This window comes from Budorcas taxicolor, chromosome X (genome assembly GCF_023091745.1).
Source record: "Budorcas taxicolor isolate Tak-1 chromosome X, Takin1.1, whole genome shotgun sequence".
Taxonomy (NCBI): Eukaryota; Metazoa; Chordata; class Mammalia; order Artiodactyla; family Bovidae; genus Budorcas; species Budorcas taxicolor.
This window is the reverse complement of record NC_068935.1, coordinates 100,380,263-100,403,505: the sequence shown is the minus strand read 5'-3', so window position 1 is coordinate 100,403,505 and position 23,243 is coordinate 100,380,263. Positions and strand designations below refer to the sequence as shown.

Genomic DNA, 23,243 nt, shown 5'->3' with positions numbered 1-23,243 from the left:
GTTTACTTTTAAATCAAATTTGGGTATATAAAAAAAATCTATTACCAACCTAATAGGACTGATTCAGGTAAGGCAATATAATGGAGAGTACACTGATTTGAGTCTAGAATTAATATATGTATAATTCCTATTAGTCTTTTATGTAAAGGCCTTTATTATGACTATGGAAAAAATTTAAGTCTCCAAATTAGATCTTTTTGGACTTAACTGTGCAGTTTTTGTTCAAGGAGTCTTTGTGCAAATCACTATATAAGTTTATTAGTTTACAACTGATTGCAACATCCCATTAATAAAATGGAAACGTAGAATGACTTAGTATTTTTAATAATTCAAGCTCTATACTTCAAGCTCTTTTTCATAAGAAATATTGAACCAACAAGAAGCAGATTAAGATCATCAAGACTCTGATGCCCCAGTGAATTTATGCTTTTGAACTGTGGTGTTGGAGAAGACTCTTGAGAGTCCCAGGGAGTGCAAGGAGATCAAACCAGTCAATCCTAAAGGAAATCAGTCCTGAATATTCATTAGAAAGACTGATGCTGAAGCTGAAACTCCAATACTTTGGCCACCTGATGCAAAGAACTGATTCATTTGAAAAGACCCTTGTGCTGGGAAAGATTGAAGGCAGGAGAAGAAGGGAACGATAGAGGATGAGATGGTTGGATGGCATCACTGACTTGATGGACATAAATTTGAGTAAACTCCAGGAGTTGGTGATGGACAGGGAGGCCTGGTGTGCTGCAGTCCATGGGGTTGCAAAGAGTCGGACACGAGTGAGCAACTGAACTGAAATGAACTGATACCACAGCCATTACTAGTGAATGTAACTCATCTGGCTCCCCGGTTGGATACACAACAAGCCAGTAGTAAAGCCAAAATTTTAATTCCCAGATTTTCCAAACTCTGTGATTTTTTTTATTTCAAGACTCCCTTAGTGAAAGAAAATGGGTATATCTTTTCTCAGAATGTTACGCCTCAATGGGATAAGGTTTCATTGGGAGCAGTTTAGTTCTAACTTATGCTCTGTTTCATAGTATGAGGTGTACAGTCATTGTCAACTTAGTGAATTATTCCTCTCCTTGGGAGACCTCCAGAAGTCCCTAAGTTGTACTTACGGTTGTCAGTTTGACCTTCAGCTTTAGCAAACTTAAGGCAGTCACATTTTTAAGTGCCTTTACATCTAGAAATCCCATATTACTCCTTTTAATCTATATTTGTCTTTTGGAAATATCTTGACTCAATATACATATATATATATATATATATATATATATATATATAGGAGAAGGAAATGGCAACCCACTCCAGTACTCTTGCCTGGAAAATTTCATGGACAGAGGCGCCTTATAGGCTACAATCCATAGGGTCGCAAAGAGTCAGACACGACTGAGTGGCTTCACTTCTTCTTCATATATATATATATATATATATATATGTATTTAGTTAATTTATTTTTTAATTGAACAATAATTTCTTTACAGTACTGTGTTATATCCTTCATTCAGAGGAGCCAAGATACTTCTAGGCAGACTCCACATGACCTTTTGGAGGGCATAGTTCAGATTATGAATGTAAAACCATTATCACAATACCTTTACAAAGAACTTAGATTTATCCTTTAATAGATTAATAGTTATTTATCCTTTAATAGTTTAGTTCAACAAATACTAGACATGAAGATGGGAAAGAGTTCCTGGTTTTTCCGCTATACTAACATTCAGAGTAACTCTTGGAAAACAGAGGTCAAATTATAAATTAAATGGTTCTGGTTTTGTGCAGATGGACAGATCATGAAACTAAACTACTTTGGGAATGTTTTTATAAGGAGCTATAGTGGTGTCATTAAGACAATAGCCAGTTATTCAAGTGTAAAAATTATTGTGTGGCTGCTGGCATAGGCTTTCTGGAGGAACGGGATTAAGGTAACTAATTGAACAATGTTGGGCTGTGCTTTAGTCTGTCTACTTGTATTTCTAATCATTCAAAGAATCATCGATCTCTAGCAGGCTAAAAATATTCCCCCGGTTCTTACAAAATGCACTGTATTAAGGACTGCCCTTAGATTAAGCTGGAAGCATTTCCATGGTGAGTGTAGCAGATGGCGCTAGGGTGCAGCACTCATGGTCTTATAGAGCTGCTCAAGGAAGCTAGTCCACAATGTCTGGAGGAATAGGCAGATGCTTAGCCTTCACTCTTCTGTCCTCCCAGTGAAACTTCCAGACATTTTGGCAAAAAGTTCTCAACAGCTGAGATTTAGATTCTTAGAACATCTTTTGGTGATGACCAGGTGATCCTTGAGAGCACCATGAGCCTGTTGCACCTAGACAGTCCTGGCCTGGAACTTTAAGAAACTGAGGGGAGTTAAGAAACCGCATCCCCATCTCAGTGAAACTAGAAAAAAATAATCAATTTTTTTAAAAAAAGGAAACCGCCTCCCCCTGGGAGAAGCGCAGCACCCTCCCTGTCGCCGGGCACCCTCCATGCATTACACTCTTGAGCATTTGAAGCTTGCTGATATTTGCATTCAGTCAAGGTGCCAGTGGTCTAGGGAAACCTTTCTTCTGATTCTGTGATTTGATTTTAAATTTTTATTGGGATATAGTTGATTTCCAATGTCATGTTAGTTTCAGGTATACAGCAAAGTGAATCAGTTATACATACACATGTATTTACTCTTTTTTATATAGATTGTTTCCCCATATAGGCCTTTAACAGAGTATTGAGTAGAGTTCCCTGTGCTACACAGTAGGTTCTTATTAGTTATCTATTATATATATATAATGTCAATCCCAATCTCGCAATTCATCCCTTTGCACTGATTCTGTGATTCCATAAACTGGTAACAGCTTTTTGTCACGTGAAGCTGCATAGAGCATGGTGACTGAGGTGTCTTGGTAGACTGCCCCTGTCCTAATGAGTTCTTCTAATAGTTAACAGTGCAGAGAGTGGAGGTATGGCCTGTGCTTTTCCAGAGGTTTCTAATCAGTGGTAAATATGGCTTTCCTTCGTGGTGCGTTTGTCACATTTCCATCCCTGCCTGCTTTTTCCTGTAGGAACGGAAGTTTGTAGGTGGATCCAGTCAAGTAAGCGAACGGATAATGCAACTCCTAGGGGACAGGGTGAAACTGAGGAGTCCTGTCACTTACGTTGACCAGTCAAGTGAAAACATCACCATAGAGACCCTGAATCGTGAACTTTATGAGGTAATTCAGTTTTGTCAAAAGAAATATGTATTATGGGAATTCCCTGATGGTCAAGTGGTTAGGACTTGGGGGAAGTTCCATCCCCTGGTTAGAGACCTAAGATCCTGCCTGCCTCACAGTGTGGCCCATAAATAAATAAAATTTAAAGAGCTTATATTAAGTAGGTCTCTGATAGCCTGGTGGCTCAGATGGTGAAGAATCTGCCTGCAATGCAAGAGACCTGGGTTCGATCCCTGGGTGGGGAGGATCCCCTGGAGAAGGGAATGGCCACCCACTCCAGTATTCTTAGCAGGAGAATCCCACAGACAGAGGAGCCTGGCGGGCTCACAAAGAGTCAGTCACGACTGAGTGACTGACGTGTTTCTGTCTTCTGCAGCTTCTAACCAAATCTAATCCAAGCAGTGGCATGATTGATGCTGGCAGGTTTCTGACTCAGTCTTCCAAATTATCAGCCTTAGTTGATGTGCCTTGTTCTGTGTTGTTGCCTCACAGTGGTCTCATACTATACATTGCGACTGCTTAGTGTCCCTCAAAATGATAAATGTGATGTTTCATGTCCCCTGCAAAGACTGTGGCTCACATTTGAGATGGTATTTTGTGTCTGTTTGTTTCAGTGCCGATATGTCATTAGCGCCATCCCACCAACTTTGACTGCCAAGATACACTTTAGACCAGAGCTTCCATCAGAGCGAAACCAGCTGATACAGCGTCTTCCAATGGGGGCTGTCATTAAGTGCATGATGTATTACAAGGAGGCCTTTTGGAAGAAAAAGGGTAGGCTGTGTTTATTCATGTTGAAATTGTATTGAGAAGACTGCACTCTTTTTTAGGAACAGATCAGTTCAGTTCAGTAGGAACATATACTATACATTGAACAGAAAAAGATGTGTTTCCAGTTGGTAGAGAAAGGATCAGAAATCTTAGTCTGTCCATCTCTTCATAGTCCCCAGCAACACAAAATGGCCCCAAGAGTGCTTGCTGGCAGTGAGAGGCAAGGAAGCAGGCCCTCCAGTTGCAGGGCCACATTGCCCAGGCCCCTGGCATATGTCTCACCATTTCCTCTTCATGAGCAGAGTGAGACAAAGGACCACCGTGAAAGTGCGCTCCTTTGAAGTGACACATTCCTGGGCCCCACTTGCTTACTAGCTGTGTTGCCTCAGGTGACACTTCACCTCTCAGCCTCAGCCTCTGTATAAAATGATAACAATGAGACTTCCTGTCGGGGTGTTGGCATGAGGCAGGGTCTGGGCGGATATGGTGTCGGTTGTTGCTAAGCCTTCATCTCATATTAAAAGGATTCCTTCTTGCCACTTCTTCCCTGGTTTCCCAGAGGCGATTCCTTCTAACACACCCTACTATTTCTTGTGTATTCCACAACTCCAAGGCCATCTTAAAATTTTACTCATACGTTGATCATACCTGACCTTTATGCAAAGGTCATCAAGATGGGTCCTTTTCTAATGTGTCTGGGTGACCAAACATCCTTGTTTAATCAGTGAGTGTATTTAATGGGAAAGAACTTCTAGGATCAGGGCAAAGACCAATAGTTTAAGTTTTGCCTTCCTTTTAGTGAAACAGTTTTATATATACACTTTAAAATGTCCTTCCTAAATCCCTGATGAAGTTTCTCAATCTCTTATTATTTTTCTTCCGGTTAAGATTACTGTGGCTGTATGATCATCGAAGATGAGGAAGCTCCAATTTCAATAACGTTGGATGATACCAAGCCAGATGGATCACTGCCTGCTATCATGGGGTAAGAGAGACCTGGATGTTCTGCATTTTGCAAACTATGTTGGTGTCTTGGTGTGGGAACTGGCAGAGCATGTTGTTTCGGACTCAAGCTCAAGCAACAGTAAGTAACCCTGTAGACAACATATCATGTTTTCATGTATGGTAATATTAGAGTCGTAGAGTATGTGGCATGAGAACACTGGGAAACTTTACTAAAGTGAACGCCACTTTGAACTTGTGTCCATCGATTTCTTTCCCCCATGAAACTTACACGTGGAGGACAAGAGTGAAAAATACAGCTAGACAGATGGCATGGTAGACCAGTTTGCCTACAGAATGTTTATAGCCATTCTGGAACGAGAACTATTTTGTCCTGTAAAACCTTCCAAAGTTATGTTTTCTGGGCTCTAGTCCTCTCTCTATACTAGACATCACTACATAGCAAAGGTTAATATTTTAATTGTTGGAATTCCCTGGTGGTCCTGTGGTTAGGACTCCAAGCTCTCAATGCCAAGGGCCCCGATCCAATCTCTGGTCGGGAAACTAAGATCCCACAAGCCATGTGGCATGGCCAAAAGAAAAGAAAAGAAAAATCTGTTCACTGTTACCCTGGGAGATAAGATGAATGACCAATGAAGTGCAGCTTGAAGGAGAGCCAGCCAGGCCTTGAATGTAGGGCACTTTTTCCAGTAAGTCACTCCATGGCTGTCTTCCATGAGGAATGGTGCCAGGGCAAGGTTCTGTGTCTGAAAGAGGAACTCTTTTCCTCTCCTGCCTCACACAGCTGCTCTGCCCTCTGGAGACTAGGGGTCCAGGGAGGGAATCGGAGCTCCCACAAAGAAATTTCCAAGGAGTGCCATAGCCTCCCAGTTGTCATACATTTTAGTCCACCTCAAAGCAATACCAACAAAAGGGCTATGTATTCTAGCACATTGCAATAAAAGAGCACAACTTCTCTAGCAGTCAAGTGACTTTTGGAGACCATTGGCTTTCCCCTGTGCCCCAGGAAAGTTAAGCTTATGTGCATTGTGTCATTGAAGGGAAATTACAAAATCAAAAGACACACACCCATGACCCTAGGGACTTAGAAAGCAGACTCTGCTACTGGACTGCCAGCAAAACATTTTGTAACCGCTTCTCTCTCTGTAAGATGTAAGAAGGAGCACCAGCCTCCCTGGCAAGGGCAGGTGCTCACAATGTAAAGATTATAGGAACATTGTACCCTATTCATCTCTGACCCCACTGGGCAAGAAAATACATAGATTGTTTGGGGAGTTTGCCATCCCTTTTTATGTGCCAAAGAAAAGCAAGAAGTTGAGACAGAGGTTTCTGAAGACTACTGGTCAAGACCTATCTGACTGTAGATGAAAGAATATTGATGTTTTTCTTGCCCTGGGAATGAAATACTGTGGCATCCGCTGTTCTGGGCTTTCTTTAGCTTTATTAACAAGGATATGGGCTTCCCTGGTGGCTCAGATGGTAAATATGGGAGACCTGGGTTCGATCCCTGGGTAGGGAAGATCCCCTGGAAGAGGGCATGGCGACCCACTCCAGTATTCTTGCCTGGAGAATCCCCAAAGACAGTGAAGCCTGGCAGGCTACAGTCCATGGGTCACAAGGAGTTGGACACGACTGAGTGACTAAGCACAGCACAGCAACAAGGATACGGATTGCAGAAGCCTTCTAGATGGTAATGGGTTTATTTATGCAGCTCCTGCAGTCCATGGGGTCCCAAAGAGTCAGGCACAACTGAGCAACTAACACTTACACTTAGACACTGATATTCTAATCTGTTTTATCTGGACAATTGCTTCCACCCTGTTTTTGCATTGAAGCTATATTGCCTCCACCCTGCTCTCTGCTCTAGGCAATGAAAGCCTTGAAGATAGGGATGCTGTAATTGCCCAGTACTGTGTGCGATAACTACTTGCCTTTGGAAACTAGAAAGGACCTTGTACTTTAGAGCTGTGAAATGTTCCCACCCCAAAGCCAGGGTGTATAATTTCCCCAATAAAACACCAAAGAAAGTTGGATGATAATTGTCCATTCTTACAGTTAGATCAAAGAGGTTATTTCATTCAGGACTTGAGATTTGACAGACAGAGCCAACACTCACTGCCCTTTAGAAAAGGAACTGTGAAAATCACCCAGGATCTAAAAGGCTTTCAGATAGATCATTTCGTCTTCTATCAGCTATTGGTGATTTTCACTGAAATACCACGTACGATTGTTGCATAAACCTAAAATTTAACTAAAATCATTATTACTATGGCTTCCCAGGTGGTGCAGTGGTAAAGAACCTGCCTGCCAGTCCAAGAGATGTAAGAGATGTGGGTTTGATCCCTGGGTTGGGGAGATCCCCTGGAGGAGGGTGTGCAACTCACTCATGTTCTTGTCAGAGGAGCCAGGTGAGCTACGGTCCACAGGGTCACAAAGAGTCAGACATGACTGAAGTGACTTAGCACCTAGCACCTTACAAGCAAGCCACAACATAAAGTGTTACTTAAATCAAGCAAAACCATGACTATATCTCCCAGAGTTCAGTGGTTCAAATTTCTTAAACATTCCACAGCTTCCTCTGAAATACTGTTCTCTGGGTGAACACAAATGCATTTTATATCTTTGCTTCCCAGAAAGATCTCAAATAACAACTCTAAAGGAATGGTCAATCAAATTGAGGAACAGTTTAATTGGGGGAGACGGAATTGAGGGAGAGGACAAAATTTCTGTCTTCATCCCTTGCATTTTCAGTCTTGATCTACTTGTCTTTGTCTAGAACAACAACAGAAAAAAAAATACAATTTTAAAACTTTTCTTAAATGGAGAAATCACTCCATTGTCCTTTAGCTCATTTGGATTTTTTGGCAAGCTTTGTAATCATAGTATAACTAAGGATTTCTTGTTACAATTCCATTCTTTAAAATATACATGCAATTAATAATAGCATAATAAGTAGAATCACTGCAGATGGTGACTGCAACCATGAAATTAAAAGACGCTTACTCCTTGGAAGGAAAGTTATGACCAACCTAGATAGCATATTGAAAAGCAGAGACATTCCTTTGCCAACAAAGGTCCGTCTAGTCAAGGCTATGGTTTTTCTAGTGGTCATGTATGGATGTGAGAGTTGGACTGTGAAGAAAGCTGAGCACCGAAGAATTGATGTTTTTGAACTGTGGTGTTGGGGAAGACTCCTGAGAGTCCCCTGGACTGCAAGGAGATCCAACCAGTCCATTCTGAAGGAGATCAACCCTGGGATTTCTTTGGAAGGACTCATGCGAAAGCTGAAACTCCAGTACTTTGGCCACCTCATGTGAAGAGTTGACTCATTGGAAAAGACTCTGATGCTGGGAGGGATTGGGGGCAGGAGGAGAAGGGGACGACAGAGGATGAGATGGCTGGATGGCATCACTGACTCAATGGACATGAGTCTGAGTGAACTCCGGGAGTTGGTGATGGACAGCGAGGCCTGGCGTGCTGCAGTTCATGGGGTCGCAAAGAGTCTGACACGACTGAGTGACTGAACTGAACTGAACTGAAAAAACTGAACTGAACTGAACTGAAAAAGTAGAATCTACTTGATCAAAGGGAAGCAGACGGATCATAACTGAGTTTTACAGAGTCACTGAATTTGAGGACTGTGCTGGACTGGTTTCCCAGGAAGTCAACTTGGAGGTGGAGATTTGGGTTTAGGAGGTTCATCAGGAATTGCTCTGTGGAGTGCTGCCTGGGCTTCCCAGCTGGCGCTAGTGGTAAAGAACCAGCCTGTCAATGCAGGAGATACAAGAGATGCGGGTTCTATCCCTGGATTGGGAAGATCCCCTGGAGAAGGGAATGTCAACCCACTCCAGTATTCTTGCCTGGAGAATCCCATGGACAGAGGAGCCTGACAGGCTACAGTTCATAGGGTTGCACAGAGTTGGACACGACTGAAGTGACTGAGCACACAGACACATACTGCCTGTGGGGGAGGGAAGGAATCAGGATTGGCCAGAGGGAACGGTTGGGCTCCAGTGTTGTCCCAACAGAGGCCTCAAAGTAAGGATTGCCTTTCAGAAGTGTCTGCACTGGGTGTCTGCACTGTGCAGTGGGCTTTGGTACCCATTGCACTCTGGCATTCATTCTGAGAAGGAATGGGACCTTTCACCAGGCAGTTCTCTGCTGCAGAGTGTAATTGCTAGGGAGGGGTTTGGCTGTGAGCTGAGGGTAATGAGTGTTTGGTCCTGAAGAGGAATCTGGGTGGCCCACCATGGCATCCACTTCAGGCACTTTATTATTATTATTATTTTTTTTTTTTTGCCATGCCTTTGGCATGTAGGATCTTAAATCCCTGACAGAGGATTGAACCCATGCCCCCTGCAGTGGAAGCTCAGAGTCCTAACTTCTGGACCACCAGGGAATTCCCAACAAGCACTTTTTGATATTTGTTTTTCCAGCTTTTATCAAGTAACTTGACAGATGGCAACAGTCATTACCAGGCTCATCATTTAACACAACATTAATTCATCTACATAGTCAATTTCCTACTGTATGCCAAGAACTGTACTGAACTTTGGCTATAAAATATTGAGTAGGTAGTGATCTATTGTTTAGGAGCCAACCCCTGGCAGGGGTTTTGGACCCAGAAGCAGATGAGGACAGCTTGGCATTTGCTCTAGGATATGGAAATAATGGGAGAGTGTATTAGTGCTGAGGACAGTAAGTCCCCTAGGTACATACCTTCAAGTTGTGAACTTTCAAAGATACAAACGTGGGTGCAAGCCCCATATGCCAGCTGTTGTACTATACTCCTGCACTTTTCTAGGTACTGTACTGTAAGATTAAAAGTGTTCATTTCTGTGTTTGTTTTTTATATATTATTTGTGTGAAAAATATTATAAGCCTGCTTCCCTTGTAGCTCAGTTGGTAAAGAATCTGCCTGCAGTGAGGGAGACCCAGGTTCGATCCCTGGGTAGGGAAGATCCCCTGGAGAAGGAAATGGCGACCCACTCCAGCATCCTTGCCTGGAAAATCTCATGGACAGAGGAGCCTGGTGGGCTGCAGTCCATGGGGTTGCAACGAGTTAGGCACGTCTGAGCGACTAACACTTACTTACTTATTATTATTATTAGATTTATTATTATTATTAGAGTATAGTACTATATAAATGATTGTATTAGTTGGGTACCTAGGCTAACTATGTTGGACTTATGAAAAAATTGGATTTACAGATGCATTCTTGGAATAGAACTTGCTTGTATTTAGGGTATTACTGTAGATACAGGCAAGAACACTTTAAAAAGAGGCAACTCTTAAGATAAACCACTGTCACCTAATCATTCAAACGTAATTTCTCTCCCCAGCTTCATCCTCGCTCGAAAAGCTGACCGCCTTGCTAAAGAGCATAAAGATATAAGGTAAGAATTTACATCTGAAACATGTAAAAGGTTAGCTTTATATTGTGCTTGTTGCACTAACAACAGTATAATAACATTATAAAAAATGCAATAATTTGTTAATCTCAAAATCCTAACAAATCAACGTTTTTGTATTTTGCTAGCCCCCTTTTGACTCACTCCTGCCCACATGCATATATTAATTTAGTTTTACATCTCTGTGTTTGTTTTACAGGGGTTGAGAGGTAGGGTTTCTCAGTAACATGGATGGAGAAAAATCGTAAAAACAATGTTAGCTCTGAATAAAGCTTAAGAGGCCAAGTCCCAATGACCTTTATTCCATCTCCAAGGTTCTCCAACATGTACTTTTTTCTGAAAAGCAGAACAACGTACATAGGTGTTCAAACCTATTGCACATTTGTCAGCAAGGTGATGTCTCGGCTTTTTAACATACCATCTAGGTTTGTCATAACTTCCCTTACAAGGTGCAAGTGTTTTTTAATTTCATGGCTGCAGTCACCATCCACAGTGATTTTGGAGTTCAAGAAAATAAAATCTGTCACTACTTCCACTTTTTCCCCTTCTGTTTGTCATGAAGTGGTGGGACCAAATGCCATGATCTTAGTTTTTTGAATATTGAGTTTTAAGTCAGCTTTTTCACTCTCCTATTTCACCCTCACCAAGAGGCTCTTTAGTTCCTCTTCATTTTCCGCCATTAGAGTGGTATCATCTGCATATCTGAGGGTGTTGATGTTTCTCCTGGTAGTTTTGGTTCCAGCTTGGGATTCATCCAGTCCAACATATAAGTACTCTGCATATAAGTTAAATAAACAGGGTGACAGTACACAGCCTTATCATACTCCTTTCCCAGTATGGAACCAGTCTATTGTTCCATGTCTGGTTCTAACTGTTGCTTCTTGTCCTACACACAGGTTTCTCAGGAGACAGGTCAGGTGGTCTGATATTGCCATCTCTTTAAGAATTTTCCACAGTTTGTTGTAATCCACACAGTCAAAGGCTTTAGTGGAGTCAATGAAGCAGATGTTTTTCTGGAATTCCCTTGCTTTCTCTATGATCCAGCAGATGTTGGCAATTTGATCTCTGGTTCCTCTGCCTTTTCTAAATCCAGCTTGTACATCTGGAAATTCTCAGTTCATGTACTACTGAAGACTAGCTTGAAGGGTTTTGAGCATAACCTTAGTAGCATGTGAAATGAGTGCAATTGTATGGTAGTTTGAACATTCTTTGGCATTACCCTTCTTTGGGATTGGAATGAAAAATGACTTTTTCCAGGTCTGTGGTCACTACTGTTTTCCAAATTTGCTGGCATATTAAGTGCAGCACTTTAACAGCATCATCTTTTAGGATTTGAAATAGCTCAGCTGGATTCCATCACCTCCACTAGCTTTGTTCATAGCAATGCTTCCTAAAGCCCACTTGACTTCACACTCCAGGATGTCTGGCTCTAGTTGAGTGACCACATCATCATGGTTATCTGGGCCATTAAGGCCTTTTTTGTATAATTCTTCTGTGTATTCTTACCACCTATTCTTAATCTCTTCTGCTTCAGTTAGGTCCTTACAATTTCTGTCCTTTATCTTGCCCATCCTTGCATGAAATGTTCTCTTGATGTCTCCAGTTTTCTTGAAGAGATACCTAGTATTTCCCATTCTGTTGTTTTCCTCCTTTTTTGCATTGTTCATTTAAGAAGACCGTATCTCTCCTTGTTATTCTCTGGAACTCTGCATTCAGTTGGGTATATCTTTCCCTTTCTTGCTTGCCTTTCACTTTTCTTCTTTCCTCAGCTATTTGTAAAGCCTCCAGAGACAACTACTTTGCCTTCCTGCATTTCTCTTTCTTGGGGATGGATTTGGTTACTGCCTCCTGTCCAATGTTACAAACTTCTGTCCATAGTTGTTCAGGCACTTTCTCTATTGGATCTAACCCCTTGAATCTATTCATAACCTCCATTGTATAATTGATTTAGATCATACCTGAATGGCCTAGTGGCTTTTCCTAGTTTCTTCAATGTAAGTCTGAATTTTGCAATAAGGAGCTCATGATCTGAGCCATAGTCAGATCTGGTCTTGTTTTTGCTGACTGTATAGAGCTTCTCCATCTTTGGCTGCAAAGAATATAATTAATCTGATTACATCTGGTGATGTCCATGCATAGAGTCATCTCTTGTATTGGTGGAAAAGGGTGTTTGCTATAACCAGTGTGTTCTCTTGACAAAACTCTGTTAACCTTTGCCCTGCTTCATTTTGTACTCCAAAGGCCAAACTTGCCTGTTACTCCAGGTATCTCTTGACTTCCTACTTTTGCATTCCAACCCCCACATGATGAAAAAGGCATCTTTTTTTGGTGTTAGTTCTAGAAGTCATGTAGGTCTTCATGGAACTATCCCTTTTTCAGCATTACTGCTTGGGTCATAGACTTACTGTGATTAGATTACTGTGATGTTGAATGGTTTGCCTTGGAAATGAACTAAGATCATTCTGTCGTTTTTGAGATTGCACCCAAGTACTACATTTCAGACTCTTTTGTTGACTATGAGGGCTACTCCATTTCTTTGAAGGGATTCTTGCCCACAGTAGTTGATTGATTGATGGTCATCTGAATTAAATTCGCCCATTCCTGTCCATTTTAGTTTACTGATTCCTAAGATGTTGATGTTCACTCTTGCCATCTCCTGCTTGACCACATCCAATTTACCTTGATTCATGCACCTAACATTCCAGGTTCCTATGTAATATTGTTCTTTACAGCATTGGACTTTAGTTTCACCACCAGATACATCCACAACTGAACATCATTTCTGCTTTGGCTCAGCTGCTTCTTTCATTCTTTCTGGAGATATTAGTAACTGCCCTCTACTCTTCGCCAGTAGTATATTGGACACCTTCCAGCCTGGGGGGGGCTCATCTTCTGGTGTCATATCTTTCTGCCTTTTCATACTATTCATGGGGTTCTCACAGTCAAAATACTGGAGTGGTTTGCCATTCCCTCCTCCAGTGGACCACATTGTCTCAAAACTCTTCACTATGACCCTTCCATCTTGGGTGGCCCTGCACGATATGGCTCATAGCTTCATTGAGTTATGCAAACCCTTTCATTACGACAGGGATAACCCTAAATCCTTTGTTAGCTTTTGAAGAGGGTGTGCATGCAAATATATACTTCTGTCCGCATTTTATTTAAAAATTAAGCAGCAAATCAACTAGCAAACCTTGCTTTGAGAGTTACTTTGATGACTTTGCAAGTTAGGGAAAGGCCGCAGACGTTCCCACATTTGCACATGAGTTTGTTTATTTGAGCAACCATGAGATTTGATGTCAGGAAAGGGGAACTATTTTAGTGTCTGCCTACTCACTCAATAGAGGAAGAAGTTGGGGGTCTGGCAATGGGGAATCATTTGTTCAAGGCTCCATAGCCAGCTTGTGACAAAGTCACGAATAGCATCTAATGTGTATTTTTTTTCATTATGTCATACTAAGCTTGACATTTTCTTTTGGATTTCCTGCCTTCCCTCCTTATTAATAGTAAAATAAATACCAGCCTGGATGTAGACATTTGGTTTTGATTCCACATAGTGGCTAAACTTCTCAAAAGTTTTTATAAGGCAAAACCACTTAGAATTCTGAATGTCATTGACTCAAGTAATAGTTCCCAGAACGAACTGTGTCAACATTTCCCAAAGGATGTTTGGAAAATATATTTTTTCTGAGGCTGATAGATTATGATTTGGTAGGTTAGGCGTGGGGCCTGAGTATTTGCATATTTTAACAAGCCTTTTGAGTAATTATGATGAGCAGCCAGGTTTAGAAACCAGTAGGTATGTCCAACTTGCACAGTGACTTCTTTTGTACATCATTAAAGCATGTTCTGTTATTTTTAGAGCCCAGCTAAGCATTGTTGTACCATCCTTATCTTATATAACTTTTCTAAAATTTTTTTATATTAATGGGAGGAAGGGATGGAGAAGATAATTTCCTATGTGTTCATTAGAACTAATCATTGACTCATTTAATAATGTGAAATACAGTCAATAATGACAAATTTCTATGATAACTGGTTTACTGTTCTTGAATGAAAAGTTAACTATAGAGTAGTTTGATTACATTTTAGAGTTCACTCTATTTTAACAAAGATGTTATTACATGTACCTAAAGTAAGTGAAGCATTGTTAAGTTTTCAGGATAATGATTGTCAATATTTTTGTTTTCTTATTGACTCAAAATGTTAGAATTATTTCTTGTAGCACTCATGTGAAGTAGGTAAGAATCAGTCATATCATAGAGTAGAAAAGAGGGTACCACACTGGACTGAGGATGGATTTTGATTCAGTAAATTTTTATTGAGCACTTACTGCAGGTGGGATGCTCAGGAGAGTAGACCCTTGACCCTGCCATTAATGAGCTGAGTGATGTTGAGCTAGTCTCTTGAGCATACTGAGCCTCAGTCTCCTCATGTCTGAAATGAATGGCTTGGATTACACAGAGAGACAGACAAGTACACAGTAGTCTTGAGACTTCTTCCAGTTCTGCCTTTCCTTTATCATTATTGAGCTGTAGTATGAACAGCTCCTTGAAGGACAGTGAATCTTGCCTGTCTGTACTGGAACTTAAATAGCTATCTAATGATGTGTGACATCACCTCAGAAGTGGCATTTGTCTCTCCCTTAAAGCCTCCCATGGTAAAGTGGTGTCGGTAAAGAACATTTACCCTTCTGCATCATTCCACCTCCTCTTGATTTACTACTATATAGCCACGAGATGGAAACTCTAGGAGTTGCATAAATCATGTGAGTGTGAGCAATCAGATAAATGTATAAAGTTACACTTTGTCCAACATTATTCAGAGAAATTGGGAACACCTGTGAAATTGGGAACACTTGTTTTCTATTGTAACTGGTAACATGAAATTGGCATCTTTTAAAATTTATTTTTAATAACTATAACCTTTCCTTACCTCCTTCCTTTCCCCCAATATTTTTTTTTTTTGCCATTTGTCTCTTTAGCTTTTAATGCTTATCTTACAGATTTGGATTAAACCCTTTACCACATTTTTAGCAATTTTCTTCCAGTCGTTTATTAGTGTATAAGAAAGTATTTTGGAGCACTTTCAATATTTAACCTATATAAAGACTAAAAAAGATAAATACCTAAAGTGTATAACTGGATCAGTGTTAACCTGTTTAAACAATTTCTAAAACAGAACTATTCATTTCCAAAATGGGTAATTTTAGTAAATTAGAGTTTTTAAACTTTACCAAGAGTGATTGTGAGTTTAAAATGTATCTGTTTCAAGAAGTGCTTAGATAGGGAATTCTCTGACAGTCCAGTGGTTAGGACTCAATGCTTTAACTTCTGGTTCAATCCCTGGTTGGGGAACTAAGATCCTGCAGGTCAAATGGCATGGCCAAATAAAAATAAATCAATTAAATGGTAAATTTGTTTTAACAAAGAAGTGCTTAGATGAATAAAACTATTGATTTTTAAGATATAGTATGTGCCATGTTCTGTGCTGGTCATTTGCACAATGAATTATGAGGGTGGTCAGAGACTGTTTTAAGGTAATATCACATCACACATCATGCCCACTGCCCCTCCATGCCCTTAGGACCCAGTACTGTATCCACAGACCATTCTGTCAAGTGACAGATTACTACCCTGGAATGACCATAAGCCTCTCCTAGTATAGCATGTGTTATGTTATATTTTAAAGATTAAATGAGCTTTATATGTTGGTAGATATTTAAAACATAAACATAGGATAGTTAAAAGACACCATCATACTTACTATAGACTTATAAAAGGGATTACTTTAGAATTTTACATATTTCCAAATAGTGAGTTAGAACCAATTCCTAAAACTGAATTTAATTCAATCTCATTTTCTCCATTTTAATCTTGATTAGATATGGTAGTAGGTAGTGTAAGAGGCAAAACTGTAAAAGAGAACAAACAGTCGGTTGAATCTTCAAAGCACATAACTGTGTCGGGAAAAAGAGAGTTAATTTGAGGGCAGAGATTCAAGGAACTGGTCATTTAGTGTAGTGACTGAAGGCCATTGATTTTAATTTTTCACTTAATAAATCTGGTTCATTGCAAGAACCCTGGAAGTCACTGTGTTTATTCCATACTCATCAGTCATTACTTCCTTCACATTCTTTGGTTCTTTTTTTTTATAGAAAAAGGAAAATCTGTGAACTGTACGCCAAAGTGCTAGGATCTCAAGAAGCTTTACATGTAAGAAATCCCCATCTTTAATCCCTAGCAGGTTCTGCTCTGTTTGCTCTGAGTGGTAAAGCAAAGCAGATTCTGGTTTCCTGACAGTCTTATGAAGAGAGTATAAAGGGATATGCTTACTGGAGGATTAACTTCAGCAGTCACAAAGGGCCGTTAAAACGCTGCTGTTGGTGCATGCAATTTCTGATGCAACAGTTCCTTGGGTTGTTTAAATGTTCGCTGAATAACTGGCAGCCAGTAGTAATGAGAGGCAGAAGCTGAAGGTATTATCTCCAGGGTGACTGAGATCAGTCCCTGGAACAGAGGCCCTGCCCTCTTGTCAGTGTCAACTGATCACTGCCAAATAAAATCCCAGCTATATCATTATTTGTTGATGCAGGCACAGTAGTATATACTTGATAAGATAGACTGAATCTGGACTCTCTGCCCAGGTCAAAGTCATACTAATTTGTTTTTCCATCTGCAGACTCAATTTACACTTCATTCAGGAATTTCAGTGCCCTCAATCTACCACTGAAAGCAATTAAGAGAATGAAATTCTTTTTAAAGACCCAAGCAGAGAGTGGGGGGCTCTTCCAGGGGATTTTCTCTGAACTGTTGGAAGACTAAACTTGCGTTAGAGAAATCAGAGAAGGTCCTCTCACATCCCTTGGAAAATATTTTTCATCTTTAACTGTCCTCTTTTTAATAGGATTCCCATCATTCACATTGCCAGCTGAGAGAAGTGGTTCTGAAAAAAAGCCTTTTTCTTAGACACTATGCTTTCTTTCTCCCTTCTTCCTTCTACCCCCACCCCTTTTTTAGCAGTAATGCCCTGGTAGATGGGGAAGTAAGGTCTGTTATTTAAAGAATGCAGAGATTTGAGCAGACCCTTCCAGAACCTGATTGTTGATAGAGTCTTAAAGACTTCAGAATCCACATAGAGATACCCTCTCTTCCAGATATTGGAATACTTCCTGTCTCTCCTAGGCAAGAGGTTGAGAAAGTCAAAGTATATGTGTTTTGTCTGTTGGTACCTCACAAAAGGCCATTACTTGGTACTGTCATGTTTCCCCCTAAGTTACAAAAACAGGAACTACTTTAAAAAAATAAACTTCAAACTTTTTGTTACAGTAAAGCACATAAGAGCCTTTATTGTTGACTGGCAGCATTTCAGCTTTGTCTTCCCTTTGAAATTTTCTCCCCACTGAACTGCAGCCGGTGCACTATGAAGAGAAGAACTGGTGTCAGGAGCAGTACTCCGGAGGCTGCTACACTGCCTACTTCCCCCCAGGGATCATGACTCAATATGGAAGGTACTACCCAAACACTACACCAATAGATACCAGACGTGTGCCAAGCTTAAAGCTAGATGAGCCAAGCTCAGGGGGATTTTAGAAACAGGAATCAGCATTCCTATATGTAATGTCCCAGATAGTTTGTATATTCTAGGTGTCCATAGGAAAAGAAGTATGTCTCTACGTAGAACAGTACCTGGCAGCACATAGAACAATTGCAGAGCACTGGTGAGGAATTCAGGGGTCATTAGTATACGTGAGGATCCTGCAAGCTGCAGTGTCCTCCAAGGGGCCTTCCTGAGCTCAACTAAACATTTAGTCTTGCACAACTACCCTAGGCTCCTGGGCACCAATCTACAGAGGACATGGGCTAAAGATGTCTTGCCAGCATCAGACATCATGGGGAAGCATCTCACTGTGTACGGCTAAGGTGTGAGCAGTTGACATGCACACAGGATGGGAGAATTCACCTTAGCTTAGAAACCCCTTAGTTCACAGGAGCCTTTGTGTCTTAAAACAGCCTCATAGGCAGTGTCTAGGATCCTCACAAAGGACATGCCCAGTTAAAAGAGGCAGCATGCTCAAGAAAGCCCAAACATTTCCCAGATATTTAGACTCTTTCCAGATATTTGCAATTTATGAGTTTTCCCAGCCTAGATACAAGCTACCAGTGAGGGGTGGAGGACAGCCATTTTTACCATAAGCAGCAGTTGCCTGGTAACATATATGGCCTTATGCTTTCATCAGGTTTCTAGAGGAACAGACCTAAAATGTTAACTCAAGGTCATGTGTGTCCACAGAGAAGGAAGAAGGGTTTGTTAATCCTTTCCTTGTATGAGCTTTTCATTTGTTTTTCTTAATTGAATTATTAATTATGCAATGATTTTAGTTCAATAGACACATGTAGTATTTCAGTGAAAGTCATCAATATCTGATGCAAGATTAAACGATTCATGGGAAACCCTATTTAGGTCTTGGGTGCTTTTTACAATTCCTTTTCCAAAGGGCAGTTAGTGTTGGCTATTTCTGTCAAACCTCAAGCCAAGAATGAATAGCCTTTGTTAGTGATAACAGTATTGATGAAGTGGAGTGGTTCTGGAATCAAAGTAGAAGTCTAGGAGATGGGACTAGGATCAGGGATAGATGAAGCCAAGGATTCCTGAGTCAGAAAAAGGCATGACAGCAGGTTGAGGTGATGTCCTTTGGGGTGGAGGTACATGGTTTAGGAGATTTCATGCAAGTGGCTATAAGAATCAAAGCCAACAAGGTAGGAGGGGACAGTGGCTCATTCAGCCCAGTCTTTACGTGGTTCTTTTCACCAAGACCTCTTTGTAAGAGAAAGCCCATTTCACTACCCTCAGCCAGTCTCTGGATACATCCATAGAAGCTAATTGTACAGAGGTTTGTTTGTTTGTTTTTTTTAATTGTAGTTGATTTACTGTGTTTTGTTAATTTCTGCCATACAGGAAAGTGACTCAGTTATGCATTTTACACATTCTTTTTTATATTTGTTTCCAGTATGGTTTATCCCAGGACATTGAGTATAGCTCCCTGAGATATATACAATAGGGCCTTGTTGTCCATCCATTCTATATGTAACAGTTTGCATCTACTAACCCCAAACTCCCGAGGTTCTTGAAGAAGATAGACACATAATCCTTTGGATCTCTCCTTTGCTAGAAATGAGTTCCTCTTTCTGTCTTCCCACTCACCACCATTGTTCTTCCCGGCAGTCAGATGAGATCTCATGAAGAACACACCCCTTACTGTAGGTAGCAGAATGGACTGCAAATAGGGAACATGCAGCAAGTGAATCTGAGTGTGGGCTTAATGTATGTTCTTACATTTTAATTCTAGCTAGCTAGAAAAAGGTCTCATTACCTTTAGCGATTGATGATCTCATATCCTGATTCTCTCTGGCTTGAAAGTTCAGACCCTTTGGTGCAGACCCAGGAAACAAGGAGGAGCCTTTCACCTTTGGCTGAGTTGCATGGGAGTTTTGGAAACAATTTGGGCTTCCTTGTCTTCTGTGGGGTTTTAGGTGAGGGCCACGACTGGCTCATTCACCCTCAGTGCCTTCCCAGGTAACTGCGTGACCTCTCTGTTCCCTTGAAGGGTGATTCGCCAGCCTGTAGGCAGGATTTACTTTGCTGGCACGGAGACTGCCACACAATGGAGCGGTTACATGGAAGGAGCAGTAGAGGCTGGTGAACGAGCAGCTAGAGAGGTAAGACAGGAAGCGAATGGCTCTCCCTCTTGAGTCCACTGACATAGCTGTCATCTGGTCTTTCCAGATCGTGCCACTGATCATCTATCTATTAATAGATGTCCGCTTCTCTGCCCTTCACTCCACTCATGAGGCTCATCTGTGGCCAGCAGGGCCTTGAGTCTGTCGAAAGTACAGAACCTCATAATACCATGGCCACTTTCTTTCAAGTCTTTTCTATTTTTACCTTTTTCTTTTTTGTTTCTTTCAGGTTTTGAATGCTTTGGGGAAGCTGGCTGCCAAAGATATCTGGATCCAAGAACCTGAAGCTGAAGTAAGTTTGGAAGCTCCATCTCTATAGACCAGGAATCGCATATAAAAATCTCAACTTCTAGCCTCTGATGTCTTTGTAGATGCCACTCTCCAGGGCAGATCCAGACACTGATTTTACAGATATATTTTACCACTCCTTATTCCTGTAAGAGTTTTTTTTGCTAATAATCTATGTTCATTCATCCAGGGTGTTCCAGCTGTAGAGATCACCCCCAGCTTCTGGGAGAGAAACCTGCCTTCCGTACCAGGCCTGCTGAAGATCGTTGGGTTTTCTACATCGATGACTGCCCTGTGGTTTGTGATGTACAGATTCAGGCTGCTAAGCCGATCCTGAAGTTTTGGCTTCATGCTTTCTGCTTAGCCTTCCCTGGTATCATCAAAAGCAAATTGCTGACCCATAGAACAACCATGCAATCAGATCATCTTTAAGTGAACCGATTTAACCCCTCAGTTTAATCTCAGTGTATGACCTCCTTAATTTCCAGAAGATCAAGCTCCATCTTGTGATTTGTCTGTAGACCAGCTCGTGTTGATTGGTAGAAAAATAACCTTGTGATCAATTTTTTAACGTCAAGAAGTTAAAGTTGACACGCTCATGAGAAACAGTTTCTGTGTCCTATTTTTCTCCCCTTTAACATAAAATACCTGATGATCGCAGGAATGAAGCATTTAACTTTCTCTCTGTAGAGGTTGAGTAGATTAAGGCCCAGCCTGTGACTGTCCTTTGAAGTCCTTAGCAAAGGATAAAGTGTAGGCCCAGAGACTCGAAGCTTCCTGGGTGAGCAGCCCCCACTTTGGATAAGGGAAAGCAGTGGAGGTAGGGTTCAGGCCCTCAGACCACAACATCTTGTGGGCTGTTGTCTCAGGGATCTCTTGACCACTTCTAATTCCTGTGAAGTTTCTAGACACTGGTAGCTCAGACCACAGAGAATCTGCCTGCAATGTAGGAGACCCAGGTTTGATCGCTGGGTCAGGAAGATCCTCTTGAGGACAGCATGGCAACCTACTCTAGTATTTTTGCCTGGAGAATCCCATGGACAGAGGAGCCTGGCGGGCTACAGTCCATGGGGTCGTAAAGAGTTGGACACAACTGAGCGACTAACACTAAAACTAAACTAAACTTGTAGACATCTAGTCTTCGTGCTAGTTTGCTTGCATTTTTCCTCTTTTTCTTAAAGAGGACAGTGTTTACCAAGGGATGTTTAAATTGATTTGCTGTGACTGGTATGTAGCTCCCTAGATGAGCAAATAGTAGCAAGACTGTCCCCCAAGAGGGCTCCCTGTTTCGCTCCTCGTGAGACCGACTACAGTAGGCTTCTTCGCAAACTCCTGGAAGGTGGCCAGACATTATTTGGCCCATTGTCCTTGATAACAATTCTGCCAATTCCAAGGAAGCAGTATTTTCCTTTCTTCAGGTAGACCCTTCTGAAGGCCTCTAGTGGCAGATTTTTTTTTCTACAGCCATAATAAAATCAGGCAGATCTGTTAACTTAAGTATGTTTTTTACATGGTTTGTTATTGTTGTTTACTGGCTCAGTTGTGTCTAACTCTTTGTGACCCCATGAACTGTAGCCCGCTAGGCTCCTCTGTCCATGGGATTTTCCAGGCAAGAATACTGGAGTGGATTGCCGTTTCCTTCTCCAGGGGATATTTCTGACCCAGGGATCAAATCTGTGTCTCCTGCATTGCAGGCAGATTCTTTACCACTGTGCCACCAGGGAAGCACTTCCACATGGTTACTTTTGAGTAATACCACCATGCCAGTTTCTCTCAAATAAGTACTGAAATGCACAGGACAAATTTCTGATTCTTATTTCATGAGACTAATCAAGCACACAAAGGAAATTAGGGCTCTTGTTATAACCTCACTTGCTTTCATTATTAAGATTTATAAAAGACATGAAATTGAATGATTTTATATATGAAGACTAAGTTTATCTTAGGAGAAATGTGAGTTCAGAAAAGTGCTCACCTCTTATCTTTCCCATTTTAAAAACTGTTGGGGGAGTTCCCTGGTGGTCCAGAGGTTAAGACTCTGTGCTTTCACTGCCAGGTCCAGGGTTTGATCCCTGGTTGCAGAACTAAGATCCTACAACCTGCCCCATGTGGCAAACAAACAAACAAACAAAAAAAAACCTGTCAGTTTTTTTTAAAAACCCGAAAGTTTCAGCCATAAAGTGTATACACACACACACACATACACACACATATATATATATGAAAATCAACACAGATGTGATTAAATAAAGCGGTCGAGAAGATTCAGAAGATTCTGTGGACTCAGCTACCCAGGTGGTAGATACCCAGTAATATCCTGCATCATTGATGAATGAGGCATTTCATTTTAAATGAAGTTTCTAACTAGCTGAAGCTTGTTCTTTGTGTGCCAAAATATTTAAATCAACTAAAATTTTGATGGAGTCACTTCCACACATTTAGTACATAAGCTAGATTCAAATTCCTTTTTTAGAATTAATCCTGTCAACCGTTCTGTCTCTGGATTATTTTATACTTTTATAATAGAGTATGCAATTTTTAATAGAGCATTACCGTTTTTAATAGCGTGATACCATCATCTTTGCCCCTGTACTAAATGCCGCACGGTTGTTTCAAAGCTGATGAGTCTACTGCTGCTTCCATCTTCTCCCATATTCAGTATTCATGTCACATCCTTATTTCTATTACCTCCCAGTAACTCTTAATCTAATCTGCTGTCTATTTTTTTATTGAATGGGAATTAAAGATTGCCAGAGGAACCAACCCAAGTTTATTACATAATTAACCTTATTGTAAATCCAAAATTACATCCTGAGAGCAAAGAGCAGGATTTTCTGCCAGTCTGTACCTTGCAATTGAAAAGCATT

The 23,243-nt window shown here is 41.0% G+C and overlaps 1 protein-coding gene across 1 annotated transcript in view; it reads left to right on the top strand.

Annotated features, from left to right (window-relative positions):
- MAOA (monoamine oxidase A) overlaps nt 1-22,208 on the top strand; it is an 81,276-nt gene extending 59,068 nt beyond the window's left edge. Inside the window, exons 7-15 of the mRNA XM_052663082.1 lie at nt 3,054-3,203; nt 3,818-3,977; nt 4,863-4,959; nt 10,280-10,333; nt 16,506-16,563; nt 17,761-17,858; nt 19,956-20,067; nt 20,318-20,380; nt 20,567-22,208. Of these exons, the coding sequence (XP_052519042.1) occupies nt 3,054-3,203; nt 3,818-3,977; nt 4,863-4,959; nt 10,280-10,333; nt 16,506-16,563; nt 17,761-17,858; nt 19,956-20,067; nt 20,318-20,380; nt 20,567-20,713 (939 nt within the window). The 3' untranslated portion in view covers nt 20,714-22,208. The remainder of the gene's footprint in view (nt 1-3,053; nt 3,204-3,817; nt 3,978-4,862; nt 4,960-10,279; nt 10,334-16,505; nt 16,564-17,760; nt 17,859-19,955; nt 20,068-20,317; nt 20,381-20,566) is intronic.
- Nucleotides 22,209-23,243: the final 1,035 nt, after the last annotated feature.